Source organism: Typopeltis vanoorti, chromosome 7, assembly GCF_054136105.1.
Source record: "Typopeltis vanoorti isolate ZY-2024b chromosome 7, IOZ_Tvanoo_1.0, whole genome shotgun sequence".
Lineage (NCBI taxonomy): Eukaryota > Metazoa > Arthropoda > Arachnida > Uropygi > Thelyphonidae > Typopeltis > Typopeltis vanoorti.
The window spans coordinates 104,630,799-104,646,771 of record NC_143555.1 but is presented as its reverse complement, the minus strand read 5'-3'; the positions used below and the strand labels follow the sequence as shown (position 1 = coordinate 104,646,771).

Genomic DNA, 15,973 nt, shown 5'->3' with positions numbered 1-15,973 from the left:
ATTGAATTCAGTACCTCATATAGCACACTTCATGAATTTGTTTTGTTTTATTTTTTAAATTAAAAATAAACAAAAAAAAAAAAAGAATGACAACATTGTCAGTAAATTACAATAAACTGACAATGTGTAAAGTTTGACTGACACTGAACTAACATCCATTTTTCAATGCCCACATTTCCAGCCTGTTCAAATCATTCTGGAAGTACTACATATCAACAACATTCCTGATTATTCTTTCTATCTTTACATCATCAGCAAATAGCTGTATCTCTTATCAATTCCTTCCCAATATCATTAATGTACAGATTGAAGAACAGTGGACCAAGGACTGATCCTTGTGGTACACTACTAGTTACCTTAAATCTTGCAGACTCACATCTCCCATATACCACTTTTTGATATCGCTCAGACAGCCATCCTCATTAACCATGCTAATATTTTATAATTCAAACCCATATTCTCCAATTTATGCAGCAATCTTCCATGCTGTATTCTATCAAAAGCTTTAGCAATCCAAAAGTATCATGGTGTATCCATTCTCCTTGTCTAGTTCAATGGTAACATTATTATAGAATATGAGCAAGTTGTTAAAATATGACCTTCCCTTAGTAAACCCATGCTGTTCATTGCAAAGCAGAGATTCGCTGTTAACCCATTTCTGAATGTTTACCAAAATCTTCACCACCACTCCTGACATACTGATTGATTGATAATTGAATACATCGATCTTTGCACTATCCTTGTGCAATGAGATTACCATACATTCCTGCAGAATCTTCCCTGTTCTGGGACTCATTATAAATAAACCATGAATCCTAGATACAAAACATGGTCTTTTTTTGTCACTTCTGGCTTCCAGTCAGTAATGTCTGTGGTACCATGCCAGCTGATGAAAATTCACATGCATTAATTTACTGTGAAATTTACTAATGATACAAATTTAAAAATAATTATCTTGACTGTGTTTCTCAGCATGGCAGTGTGCTGCACTCTTACATAACTTATAGTTTAAATACAACTTTACTCTTCAACAAATCACCAAAGTTCCATTTTGTTTCACATATCTTAATCTAACTGCATCTATTTCTTGGAGAATTGTCAGTGTTTAACATGTATCTCTTCTCATCAGTAGTTGACGAACTGAAACAGTATGCTATCATCCTTTACTAATTGCTGCAAATGTTGAAACAAAATGTTTTTTATTAGGATAAGTATATTATTATGCTCATATTGGAATTGTACAATATGTAAATAACTTTAACAGTGTTGTACAAATATAAATAACAGCTACGCAATTGATTATTCTTGCAGTTGATGGACCAAGGAGTCAAATTAGTCTGTGTGTGTGTGTGTACTGTACATAATACTGTTTTTAGAATCCATGTATGTATCTATTAACTCCTGATTTGTTTTTAGTGCTCATTTTCCATGTATTGTTCATGTGTTTTTCAAGAAGTATCAGTCTTCTTGAATTAAGTACCTTTTTATAATTTTTTGTACTATATTTCTGGTTAGTGTATCACTAAGATCTTAAAGAACAAAGAAAAAAACTTGTGATAAGCTATTGTAAAGATAACCCAGAATCCTTGAATATAATAAATGCTACTGTTACCTAGTATTTTTTTTTCTACTTATTATTAATGATCCTAAGTATATTATGGTGTTTCTTCAAAATTTTTTTAACTTCAGAAAAATACAGAGATCAAAATATTACCTCTTCCTCTGAAGAGGTAATATTTTGACCCCCCCCTTTTTTTTTTTTTTTTAAGTTCTTCTTCCATCCTATACCCCACCACAATGTTTAACCTACATGTTACATTTTCCGTGTACTTCTGACAAATTTCATGAGAAATTAAACTACTAATTCCTCAGAGGATAAGTTCTGCCAGTTCCTTACGTTTCATTTTCATCTCAAGGATTGTTCCATGTACTGTTTAATTCTGACCATTTGTGTGTGGGTCAGATATCAAAAAAAAAAAATTCACCTTGAGTGGATATATTGCAAACAACCATGTATTATAGGTGGCATTTGAAAAATTTTCTCACATCTAACTTTTGCTGCATATTAATCAATTAACTTTGCCAAAATCATGCATAACCTGTTCTCTTATTGCAACAGCTTCTTTAAAAAATTTTTGTGCAGCTGTTTTTAATATTTGTATTATCTGCTAGCCTTGGAAAATTCTCTCTCTGAATGTATTTGGATGTATTCACAAATACTTATAATCCATTATCATGTATGAGTACTGATGTTAAAGTATATCTTAACAAAGTTATCAGTTTAATAGTGTTGACAAATTGCTTAGCCATGCACAGTTACAACTTTATAATTGAGGAACAATTAATATATTTATTTATATTGTTATTATTTATAGCATTTCCATGGAGTATGGAGACTCATTGCAGGAGATCCAAATCAACATCATAGACACATATCCTTGAATCTATTCACTGTCAGGGAACTCGCAATCAATTCTAGCAATCCATTCCACTCGCTCACCACTGTTCACACACCCCTACTAACCACACTCTTACATACCTTCCACAGATGGCCCCTAGTTCTCTGACAATTTGTCATATTTGAAAATTTCACTTACATCAATTTTTATAAAACTCCTTTAATACCTTAAAAGTTTCTATCATGTCCCCTCTTTTCCACTTATCAACTAAACTTTGTAACTCACAAATCTTCAACCTGCCCTCGTAGGGAGTATTCCACAGACCTGTCACCATCTTGATCACTCATCTCTGAATCTTTTTGACCACTTCCTAATCCCCAAGAAACCCAGATGACCAAATCTGTGCACAGTAGTCAAGATGTGGCCTAATCATAGCCGTATAAAGAGAGATGATAACTTCCTTATCTTTACGTGTTAGCGTGTTTTTCAATGTCCAAGTAATTCATGAGTTATTTTATCAACTTTTGCAATATGCCTTCTGAACTTTAACTCTTTGTCCACCATTATCCCCAAGTCCCTAGCCTCATCAATTTCCTGCAAACCAATACCATCAATATGATACACTATATGCAACCTTTTCAACCCAAATTGCATAATCTTATATTTTGCAACATTAAATTGACAATCATTATCCACTGCTCACAGTGCCAATTTATTTAAATCATCCTGCGGGATACATAACCTTTATCAACTGTTGCTCTTCTCAGTTTCATCATCAGCAAACAGCTGAATATTCCCTCTTAAATCTTTCCCTATGACATTGATATACAAATTAGAGTAGTGGTCCTAGTACCGAACCTGAGGTACTCTGCTATCCACCATCATTATCCTAGACCCCACCATATACTACTCTCTGGTGTCTGTCCATCAGCCATCCTCCTATCCATGCTACTAGGCTCATATCCATTCTCATCCTCTCCAGTTTTCATAATAATAGTTTTCCATGTGGTATTCTGTTAAATGCTTTGGAAAGTCAATCAGTATCATGGTGTAGCCATTACCTTCAATTCTGCTGTCACATTTATTATAAAATGTGCATAAGTTACTAAGACAGAACCTATCCTTTTTAGTAGGCATCATAGCTTTGTAGAGTATTGCATGGCTATCCACCCACTGTTGTATTTTACCTTTCATCAACTTTTTCATTACTTTAATATTCACTCCTATAAATTTAATTCTAGCAGTACTTCTGTAATTTATTTCAGAAAACACTTACCTATGTAACTGAAATGTATTCAACTTGCAGTAAATTGATTTACTGCAGATTACATTTATTACAATTTATTAGACCACTTCATTTGTTAAAATACTTTTTTTTTTTAAAGTACATTATTTATGGAGTGGCATTGCTTTTTTATCCTTGGCTTTGTTTAAAAAAAAAGTTTCATGTGATTTTTTTTTTTTCCAATTTCAAAAAATTCACCTTCATCTCTACATAATTTAATGTGTATCTATTTATTTCAAAACAGGTTGTAACTCTTGCTATATATACTTACTTTTTGGCTACTGTAATGGGACGTCAGTACTTGGATCCTGACAAGGGTTATCCTGGCCATGAAGTTGATCTTTATGTACCTATTTTCACAATCCTTCAATTTTTCTTTTATATGGGCTGGATTAAGGTAAGCCATTTTTTATATAGTAATATATTTTAACATTAAACTTTTCATGTTTAAACATTTTAACTTGAAGCATTTAAAATTGCATGGTAATATTTTTAATTTGTAATTTTAAGATACAAAAACTACAGAAAATGGTGTAATATCTTGGCCTTCTCTGTCTGGTGAAATAAAGCTGTTTTTATTATCATCCAACATCTCCAGTGATTTAAGAAATCAAAGGGAAGGCATACATCACCCGCATATCTTCATTTAAATTTGTTCACACTAAATGCACTCACTACTTCAACAGACAACCTATTTTACTCAAGGACTGCTGTGAAAGAAAAATCTAGCTAATCTAGCTTTCACATCTTAACTGCACACAGACTTGATTTCCACAGTTTCCTCCTTGATAACCTATGACACCCTTTCAGATGTTTTATAGACTTCTTTCATATCCCCCCCCCCCCCCCCCCCAAATCTTTCTCTCTGTGGTCCACATACTTTCAATCTGTCCTCAAAATCTACATTCATAATCCAGATGTTATTTTTGTTACTATTCTTTGCACAACATCCTCTCTCTCTAGTGTACATATTTGGTCTCTTGGAATGTAACATAATCCCGCCAACATAAAATGCCATTGGAAATCTCATGCCAAAGTCTATAATTTTACCCTTACTAACATTGGACAGCCATTATCATTTCCCTACTGTTCCAACTTATTCAAATTATTCTGTAAGTACTATATATATCAATAGCATCCTTGATTTCCCTTCTTATCTTTGTATCATTGGCAAACAATTGAGCACCTGTCAGGTCCTTCCCCATATCATTCACATATAGATTGAACAATATTGGCAGAAGGACCAGATTACCTTAAATCTGATAGATTCATCCTCCTCCATAAACCACTTTGATACCTATCCTTCAACTACCTGCTTATTGAAGTAGTTTATATTCTTATTTCATATTCTCCATTTTGTTCAACAGAATTTTATGTGGTACTCTATGAAGTGCCTTAACTGGTAATTAGTTTATGGAATTAACAACGCATATAAAGTATATTAATTAAAGGTAACTTTAATAAATAACTTCTATATTTCGGCAACGTCACGTTGCCATCTTCAGGAACATAAAGATATGGTATGTGCATGCAGGCACTAACAAAAGCAAATGAGGAAGAAAGCAAGAAACTAATATTGTTCCTAAAGTCCTAATGGTGCCCTCTGGTGGGCTAATTTGGTTGACTTGGCAGTTGGGCTGAAGTTCTCAAAATGTAAGTCTCCCAAATCTAAAATCTTCGTGCACCCAAATTTGTTGAGGTTAGGAACGATTTTTATAGCTGCTGAAGATTCCTTGAATAATCTTTCGTATTTAAACTTCCTGCGGTGTATTATTTTTGTTTTCTTCCAACAAATTCTATGGTGGGTATCTAAGGCATGGTCTGCCAGCCCAGAGCGGCTGTACTGGTGAAACCGGATGTAGTCTTCGTGTTCTGAAATCCTGATATTTGTTGTTCTGCCTGTTTGGCCAAAGTAGGACAATTTGCAGCTGCAAGGGACCTGGTATACACCAGGTAGGTCTAGGGGAAGTGGTTGGTCTTTGGTAGAGCGGATAAGGGATGCCAACTTTTTATATGGTCTGTAACAAGAAGTAAGGTCATATTTTCTGAGGATCTTGGTTATTTTCTCAGAGGTGCCCTAGATATAGGGGATGGTGATAGATTTGGTGTAATCTTTATTGTGTGGGGGGGAGGGGGGGGGGGTTGTGGTTTACTGTTTGAGTATTTTTTGGATTTTTTTGGGGTTATAGCCATTGGCTAAGAAAGTGTTGTGGATGTGGTTTAGTTCAGTAGTTAGGGCCTTGTCATCTGAGCAGATTAATTTTGCCCTGTTATATAGTGTTTTTATAACTCCATATTGTTGTGTGTGTGTGAGGGGGGGGATTGCTGGTGAATGTATCTGCTAGTATGGGTGGGTTTTCTGTAAACAGAGAAAACCAAAGATCCATCAAGCTGGCGGGTGATTAAAGTGTCTAGGAAGGGGAGGGTGTTGTTTTCCTCTTTTTCTAAGGTGAACTGGACTCTGGGGTGTTGGTTGTTTAAGTGTGTTAGGAAGGAGTGGAGTGAGTCTAATTTTAAGATCCCCCCCCCATACAAATTGCAAAAAATAGGACTTCCCTTTAGTAAATCAATGCTGTTCTTCGCCAAGTATAGCTTGTCGGTCAGCCCATTTCTGTATGTAAGTTCTTACTAACTTCTCTAAAATCTTCACCACCAATCTAGAGATATTGATAAGTCAGTAGTTTGAAGCATCCATTTTTTATGCCTCCCTTGTACAGCAGGACTACCATACGTTCTTTCCATTCCTTGGATCTTTTTTTGAGCTGAGACTCAAGTTATATAAACATATCACAGGTCAATCCAGCTTGGCTGAATATTCCTTCAGCATACATGCTGATAGCTCATTTAATGCTATTGCCAAATTGATTCCAGGTTATTCAACAGCTTTCTTTATCCAATCTAGTGGTTGCACCCTGTTATGTACATAAATGACTGCTCACTAAATCTCATCGGTTTGTGATAAGGGTACTATCTGCATTCACTAAAGTTATTCTTCCACATTAATATTTTTTTCTTTTACTTGCAGCATAGCCGTAAAATTCTTCTGGGTTGCCTTTAGCCTGTATGCCCAACTTGTTTTTGTACTCTAGTTTAGCTCTCTGTATAATGCTTTCATGGTCTGCTCTTTATATATTTCAAAACTCATCTTGCACTTATTCTCATGACATCACTTCCACATCCTCTTCTTATGAATCTCTTGCTTAAGAAGACTGCATCTTCATTTCACTTCCACTTTATTTGTTCTTCTAACTCTAGGGAAACATTCAGATACTACCTTACTGTGAAGCACCTTTACAATGCTTCTCATTCATTAACTGATACCATGAGACCAAAGATAGTATTCTCCTGAATATTTCATAATTTCCAGCTTTGTAGTTTAGCATTTAACCTGTTCTAATTGGAACATCTATATAGTTAGCTACTTCCCAGGACAGCATGAACACCTCTTAACTAGGACCCATTCTGACTATGATCAGATCTGAATACTCTTTGACCTCAAGTTCCTTCTTTCACATGATTTTTGAGAAAGTTGTCTTGCAACAGGCTAATGAAGTCAACTCATAATTTACTCGTTTAATTCCCATCAGGGTAATTTAAAATTTTAAAATGTAAAAATTTAGTTGTTTATTTCATTGTCCATAGCAACTGAACCACCTGTTAGCCTTGATTTCACACTAGATAGCTTCAAACTCATTGCTACACAAAACATAACTACTATTATTGCTCTCATGAATTTCTGCTATAACTGGACATAAATCATCTATCATTAGTAGTATTCCCCTCTTCTTCTGTCCTTCTTAAAAATACCATACCCTTTGCACTCAATTCCAATTACTACATCTGATTCTAATAGCCAGGTTTCACTAAGGCCAGTAATCTTGGGCTAAACCAGAACATATTCTCCAAGGTCTCTACGTTGATCTCTACAAACTCTACTCCTTTGTTTCTGATGTTCCTGGCATTTGTATATAGACATGAGTTGCCTCCTGGCTTTTCATATACTTAATCTAAAGTTTGTTTGTTTGGCTCATTAGGCAACTTTCTCTTTTCCATCTACAGATTCTCAAAGTCTGAACCCAAAGCATTCATTTTTATTCCTTCGCCAGATTAATAATCATACTCAGTTACATTCATATTACTGTTATTTGCATACCATAGCTGAACTTACACACATTCTCACCATCCTTCCTATGATGATCATTTCTTTGACTGCATTGTTTCAAAACAGTTAATTTCTTCAGTCTCCAAATGTCAATTGTTCAAATGCAAGCTTGACACACTTCTACAAGTCTTTTCTACTACCAAAAAAACACCCATCCATTTCTTCTCCATGGCCTGTTCGTTGAATCATTGGTATCATAGCTCTGCTCAGCTCAGTGCTGTTGTGTTGTGGCAATAAGCCAACAGTTTTCATTCTCACTTTTCTTTGTCACTTCTTCCAATAATCCTTTCATATCTCTTAGTATATTTTTCACTACTTAAATCATTACTTCCAACAACTGCCACCATCTCCTTTTTCTGTTTCTCTTTTACATTTATCATGTTTAAATTTTGCTCTTAGAAAGCTCAAAATAGTGCCTTCATTGACAAGAACAAATCTCATGATCGAATCTATCACTTTCTATCTTCGATCTCCTGTGATGAGTCTTTTGACTCCATGGAGTGCCCATATAAATAATAATAATAAATCACCAAACCTATATTACGTTTTTTATTATTATTAATTGCAAACCTCCTCCCACCAATACACAATAAATAATTATACTTTTCCAATTTAAGCTATATTTAAAAGAGCCATAGCTGTACAACTATTGAAAATGTGATCTATGTTTAAAATATTTCTTAAGGTAATGCCCTTGAAATTGGCACATAAAGTCACTAAATGATTCTCATATTTTTGTGGATTTCACATGATTTGTAAAGTTTTCACCTTACCTCTACTAAATATGTCACTTTTTTTGACTAGTTAAATAGAACTAAGACTTATTTTTTTATGGACTAGATAAGGTCCGTCTCTGAATTTTGGGAAAGACTTAAATATAACAAACCTACATTTGCCAAAGTAGTTGCCTTTTTTTTTTTTTTTTGAACTTTGCATTCCATTTATTGGTTATCTATTCTGTTTCTTTCTTGCTGTGCAGTTCCCTGTATATCTTATGTATCTGAAAATGATTATACTGTATAATGACTCATGCATAGTAATGAATTCTTGTAGACAGGCTTATACGTTAGTTATGCATTACTAAATTACTTAAGGAACTGACAATGTAGATAAGAATATAAATTAAATTACACTTTAATAAATATTTCCGATATTTCGGCAATGTCACGTTGCCATCTTCAAAAGGAACTTACAAAAAAGGCACGTGCACATAGGCACTACAACACAGTAACTGAGAATGAAGCTATTTTTCTCCTAAAAGTCCTGATGGTGCCCTCTAGCGGGCTAAGTTGGGCTGAAGGTCTGCTGATGTAAGCCTCCCAAATTTGTTGAGGTTTGGAGAGTTTCTTAGGGCTAAGGCTTATTCCATGAATAGTCTTTCGAATTTGTATTTGTACGGTGTATTACTGTAGCTTTCTTCCATTGTATTCTGTGGCGTGTATCCAGAGCATGGTCTGCGAGACCAGAGTGGCTGTACTTGTGAAAACGGATGTAGTCCTTGTGTTCCGAAATTCTGATATTCGCTGTCCTGCCTGTTTGGCCAGAGTAAGACAGTTTACAGCTGCAAGGGACCTGGTATACACCAGGTAGGTCTAGGGGAAGTGGTTGGTCTTTAGTGGAGCGGATAAGGGATGCCAATTTTCTATATGGTCTGTAACAGGAGGTCAAGTCATGTTTTTTTAAGATTTTGGTAATTTTTTCCGAGGTGCCTCAGATGTAGGGGATGGTGATGGATTTAGAATAATTGTTGTTGTGGAGGGGAGGGGGGTTGTAAATTGTTGGTTTCAATATTTTTTTGATTTTTTTGGGGGGTTAGCCATTGGCTGAGAAAGTGTTGAGGATGTGATTTAGTTCAGTGTTTACGGCCTTGTCGTTAGAACAGATTAGTTTAGCCCTGTTGTATAGTGTTTTCACCACTCCATATTGTTGTGAGGGGGGGGGGGGGGGTTGTCCCTTGCAGCTGTAAACTGTCTTACTTTGGACAAACAGGCAGGACAGCGAATATCAGAATTTCGGAACACAAGGACTACATCCGTTTTCACAAGTACAGCCACTCTGGTCTTGCAGACCATGTTCTGGATACATGCCACAAAATACAATGGAAGAAAGCTATAGTAATACACCATAGCAAATATAAATTCGAAAGACTATTAATGGAATCAGCCTCATCCCTAAGAAACTCGCCAAACCTCAACAAATTTGGTTGTATAAGACTGCCCCAAATTTGTGAGGCTTACATCAGCAGACCTTCAGCCCAACAAGAACACCTACTTAGCCCATTAGGGGGCACCATCAGGACTTTTAGGAGAATGAAGTGATGAATAGCTTCATCACTTCATTCTCAGTTACTGTGTTGTAGTGCCTATGTGCATGTGCCTTTTTTGCAAGTTCCTTTTGAAGATGGCAACGTGATGTTGCCGAAATATCGGAAATATTTATTAAAGTGTAATTTAATTTATATTCTTATCTATGTTGTCAATTCCTTAAGTAATTTAGTAATAGTAATGAATGTGTCATAGTTGGCCAACCTCTTTGAAATTAATGTTTCTGAAATGTGGGTGGGGGGGGGGGGTGCAGAAATTTGATTTCTGGAGAAATAGCATCTGTGCTAAACACTTGAAAGGTATATGACTTGCTATATAATTCCAAGAATCAATTATGATGCTCATAATTGATTTTGGTGAAATTTTCATTATTAAAATATTTCTTTATACTATAGGTGGCAGAGCAACTCATAAACCCATTTGGTGAAGATGATGATGATTTTGAACTCAATTGGTGCTTAGATCGTAATTTACAGGTAAGCATTTAATTTGGGTGATTGTAATGTCTTGACAACATTGAATCTTTCATACGAATTACTGTTTATATTTTTAACCCTACAAATGAAGGAATACATTTGTAGAATACATAAGACATGATTAAAACAGAATAAAGTACTTACATTTTTATTAGAGGCCAAATTTTCAGCCAGATTTTGTGAAGTCTTCATTACTACAAATAATGAAGCTTCCCTGGTTAGAAAGATCTTGGTTTGAATGTAGTCTAGGATTGTGAATCTTTATCTGCACGTTTCAGTTGAAATTGAATTAGCTGGTCTCATACAGAGATAGAAGGGTTCCCTTTCTGGAAATTTGAGTTTTTTATCCTGTAATTGGGCAGAAGAATTTGGACATTTGACAGCTGCTCTGTAAGATAGAAAAATTTACTGTCCTATCAGAGCATTGTTTAAAAGAAGCCAATTGTGGGTCGTTGAGCCTAACCCAGAAGGAGAGAAATGGAATAGTTTCTTGAAGGATTAAAATATCAGATGTGAAACTCAATAAGTTTATTTTTTTATGATTCCCACTTATGAAACATTGTAAATATATAGTACATTTTCATATAGTACATTAGCACTCTTTGTTGGCTAAGGGTTTTTCTGTTTTTATTGATTTTATATAGATATTTGTGTTTTTTAGGTAATCCAGAAACATTTAGACAACACAGAGCATTTTTATTTTTATATTTTAAGCTATTTCAAATCCTAGTAAGCAGAGTAATAGTCTCATGCTAGATAATGAAAATCATCATCATCTTCTTAGGCCATCACAAACAATTATGTCTGTCAATGGGATTTGAATTCACAACCTTTGGTAAAGAGTGGATATTAAAAGCTGGCATTTAAAGCATCTAGAAAAGAAGAAATCATATCAGTAGTTCAAGGCATGTAAGTAAGTCGGCATATGTCCTTAAAAAATGCAAAAACAATGTGAGAGGAAGCCAAGTTACGTGTAAAATAATTAAGTCATGGAAAGCCTAGAAGATATATATCATGAAGATTACAAAATGTTCTGAAGATTAATAAGAGCTTAGAAATGGAGAAAAATATAAGAACAATTGATCATCTTCAGTTCCTGTAAAAGTAATAATAAAAATTATTACTTTTACAATAAATAAAATAAAAACCAAAATGAGGTTAACAGTCATAAAATAAATAAATAAATATTCAGGAGAAAGGCACTGGAGTATATATTAATATACACCAATATGATGAAATCTGCAGGTCAGCTTCTTAATTGGATAAATGAGCAATTATAAATTAGACTGGCTGCTGAATCAAAAATATTTGCAAAATATAACCCGAAGCTTCCAGGTTATTCTTCATTTTAATGGTACAATGCACATATTTAGTTTAATGTCATTTACCTAAAATCTTCCTAATAAACTACTGTAACATTTTGAAATTTGAACATCCTGCATTTTAATTTTTTAGTTTCATGCTCTTCTTGTTATGTTTTCCATTATTGTTTGCATTTGTACGTCTTCATGCATTGGTTTTTTCTTTGTTTGATTCCTGCCAATTTTTTTTTCTGTTATTAGTGAAAGATTTCCTGCCATTTTCTTTGTATACTAACCTCAGCTACAGTCTTCTTTTGTTTCTAGTTTTAATGAAGAAAGGGAGCTGGAGTAGATGGTAGTCAAAGAAATGCTCAGATATCATGGTATAAAATGTTACAGTGGCTTGCATTACAAGTCAGAGGTGCAGAAGATCAAATTCTGGATGACTGGAGCAGAGCTTTCATAGTATACCTGTCTATAAAATGGGAAATAAAAGTGTGAGTGAATTACATAGGAATTGAGTACCAGTGAAGATTTCTCCCTTGCCTTCTCATCCATCCTGGATGGGTGGACTCCCTTAATTAGGGGGTTTATGATGAATTGATGCAGCCAGCCCATCATTTCTCTACTGAATCCCCTAAGGGCAAGTATTTATGGCTGTAGATCTGTGTGTGTGTTCATGGGGCCAGTTTTCCTGTTTAAAAGTTTCCAGGTGAAAAATCCTCTACCTCTGTATGAGATGAGATTGGCTAACTCATTTTTAATCAAAAGAGACCAGATAAAGGTTCTTCGTGTCATGGACAGAATCAAACCTAGGTCTTTCCGACTGAAGGAAGTGAAGATTTATAGACGTGTAATTAGAAGAAAAAGTGTGGAAGAGAAACTTGGAAGAACCAACTGGATTCATGCCATATAAGGGTTATCAGGAACAGACTTTTAAGAAAAAATAGTGAAAGAAAAATATTTGGCAATATACCGACTTTAACAGGATGTGGGTTCAGATTCTGTCCTGATTATATATGTTTGTGATTGTCTTTAGGTAGGAGATCACTGTCCTGCTTACTGAACACCTGAAGTTACTTGAAAAAGTTTCATGTTTGTTCTCTAAAGCAGGTTTCTGGGCTACATAAAAGAATTCCTTAACCTCTCATCGTAGTGATGTACTATTTCCAACCATTCATGTGTGGGACATAAGGAACTGTATTTAAGTATTGTAGATCTGGAAAAGGCATAAAACTGCTATTCAACACAGCTATTCAAAACACTGAAATTATATGGTATAAATAGAATATTATATTGAGCAGTGTATGTATTCTGTACTTTCATTGTAAATCAACTGTTAGAATTGAAGGAGGTAAACTCTGTTGTTCAATTTATGCAGGTGATGCATCTCTTAAATAAATCAAGGATAGTCTTAACTTTTAGTTAAGTCTTTTAGTCTTAACTTCTGTAACAAATATGGTATGAAAATTGCCATTACAAAGGCAAACAGAAAGTGTTAACTATAATTTCACTGTAGTCTTAAGGCAGTTACTAGTCAAGATGGCAAAATGGAATAAGCAGAACTAGTCTGCTTATAAACCAAATGTTATGAAATAAGAGAATTTAGCAAAACCAAGATGGGATTTAAATTTTGTTCTCTCTGGTGACATGCAGCAGTGACCGCTCACCACTAGAGATGGCAGTGGTGGTTATAATAAATTTGCTTAAGCAATTTGCTACAAATTAGTAATAGTATGCAAAGTATATCATCATCTTCCTTATACCCTCTTTTACCTTGCGGTGTCGAGGGTCCATTGATCATCGGACCTCACTCCGCTTACAGGATAAGGTGGTCAGCCTTATGCCCCGGTGTATCCTATGGCCTGTAGTGTTGAGTTCTCAAGGCCAGTTTGCCTGCTTTGCAGGATGAAAAACCCCAGAATAAACTGGGGAAAAACCCTGCTGTCCACGCCCAAGACTGGCTAACTTGGCTATGGCTGAGGAAGATCTTTCAGCTCCTCACGTCACCGACGGGAATCGAACCTAGGAGACTCCTTCCCCAGGCATATGGTTGCGAAGCACATAGCCACTGGAATCGAACCTAGGACACTCCTTCCCCAGGCATATGGTTGCGAAGTGCATAGCCACTAGGCTAACCGCGCGGACTATATGCAAAGTAAGATTAAAAAAAAAAAAAAAAAAAAAAAATCGTATGCAAAGTAAGATTTTTTTTTTTTTTTTCCCCCATTATGAAGTTTTTTAGTGTAAACTAAATCAACTTGATATGAAAACCTAAGCATCACATGCATCCACATAATACGATATTGTTTACTTAGCTACAAATAATTTTCCTTTTAACTGTTTCATAATTGCTCTGGCTTTTACCCCCCCCCCCCAATGAAAGGTTATATACCTATAATATATTTCTTTCTAAAGCATTGGAGAAGATAATTGTCACATCTTTTAAGCAACATAGTCCTCCCAACTAGTATTGATTCTGCCACAATTGATCAACAAGGGATCTTTTTGTTTAGGTTGTTCATCTTTGGACAAATGGCAAGAAAAGTTATTTTGGGGGGGGATCTTAAGTAGTTACGCTTGATGCACTTCATCTGGACTGTGAGCTTTCTCTGAACATTCCATCATATCCATTCACCATTGCTTATGATGGTGAATGAACATTTATCCTCAAATTTTGCAACTAATGCTGGTGTGTTAGACAAGGTTCTTTCATCTATTTTGTCTTCTGTATATCATTGACCTTTTAAAGTTGACTGCAAATCCAAGACAGTACACAGCATTCCTCTTTCTCATTTAACAATAAGAATTGTTAACTAAACAGATCTCAAATTTTCAGAATATCAACATCTGCAATCATAAATTCTGATTTTAAACTGTTTTTTTGATGGAGTTCTGATAATCATTTTAATTTGTACTAGTAAAACAGTCCTGTTTTATTTTGTGCAAAATCCTTTTCTCTCAGTCTAACTTTTGAGAACAAACACCCAAGCTCTAGACAAGACAAATTCTCTTTTTTTAGAGGGGGGGGGGGGGGTTAGTCTAAACTCAATCCTATGGCATGAGTGTATATTAAAAGTATCCTGTTTCACCCAAGGCATTACTTTATTTCATAACAGCATTTAATCTGGTCAATCTTTTATTACTGTTTTGACATTTGAGGTAGTACACCTAAGAGTTCTTAAAATAGTCGGTTGAATAGTGAACTTAACTTGTTACACAGAATTAATGACATTTTTTACCATTTCACACAGTCATTGTTTTTGTAGTTTGTTCTACACATTTTCATGAATACTTTATCAGAATTGGCATAGATAATTCCCCCTACTCTTCTAAATCTGATGAAGTATGTGACAACTGTTCATCCATTCACAGTTCAACTCCAAACTCACAGAACAATTTTTTTTTTTTACATTTATTCTTTTTATTTTCTTTGCTGTTTTTTGAATAGTCTTTCTTGTGTATTTTCTAAAGAGCACAATCTACAAGTCTTCAAATCCAAAGTTGAACTTGAAGTTTGAAACTTGAAGGAAAAGGTAAATTACTAAGTCTGAAGGTTCAAACCTTTGAAGCGAAATTAACTGCTGCTAATAAACAGGAACAAAATCTGATCATTTTATATTTTGTCAAATTGCTTTAGAATCTTTCATCCTGCCAGGTTTTGACTGATATTGAAAAAATTTGTCAGCATCATTCATCAGCTTTAAAATGAATTTCCTGAAGGTTTTGCCAATTGTTATAGCTGTTCAGAGGAGATCCAGCTGGTTCTAAGCCCTTTGCTGTTGTCCTTCATATTCCAACACAGATCAAATTAAATGATTGAACTAAAAAATAATGACAATAATGCAAGATGTCTTCACTTTGAAAACTCTGACTTAGTTTTATGCCCAACTTCCTTAAAAACTTCACCTTTATTGAGACCATCACCAAAAAATAATTAACAGCATTGGGTAGCAGTTCTTTTCAGTAATAGTAACAAAGTATATTATACTTGACAAATTATATTCTTATTTTAACCATTAACCC

The 15,973-nt window shown here is 34.8% G+C and overlaps 1 protein-coding gene across 1 annotated transcript in view; it reads left to right on the top strand.

The window, feature by feature from the left end:
- Nucleotides 1-15,973, top strand: part of LOC150104933 (bestrophin-4-like) — a 115,169-nt gene that overhangs the window by 84,556 nt on the left and 14,640 nt on the right. The window contains exons 8-9 of the mRNA XM_090395433.1: nucleotides 3,929-4,081; nucleotides 10,566-10,646. Of these exons, the coding sequence (XP_090251559.1) occupies nucleotides 3,929-4,081; nucleotides 10,566-10,646 (234 nt within the window). The remainder of the gene's footprint in view (nucleotides 1-3,928; nucleotides 4,082-10,565; nucleotides 10,647-15,973) is intronic.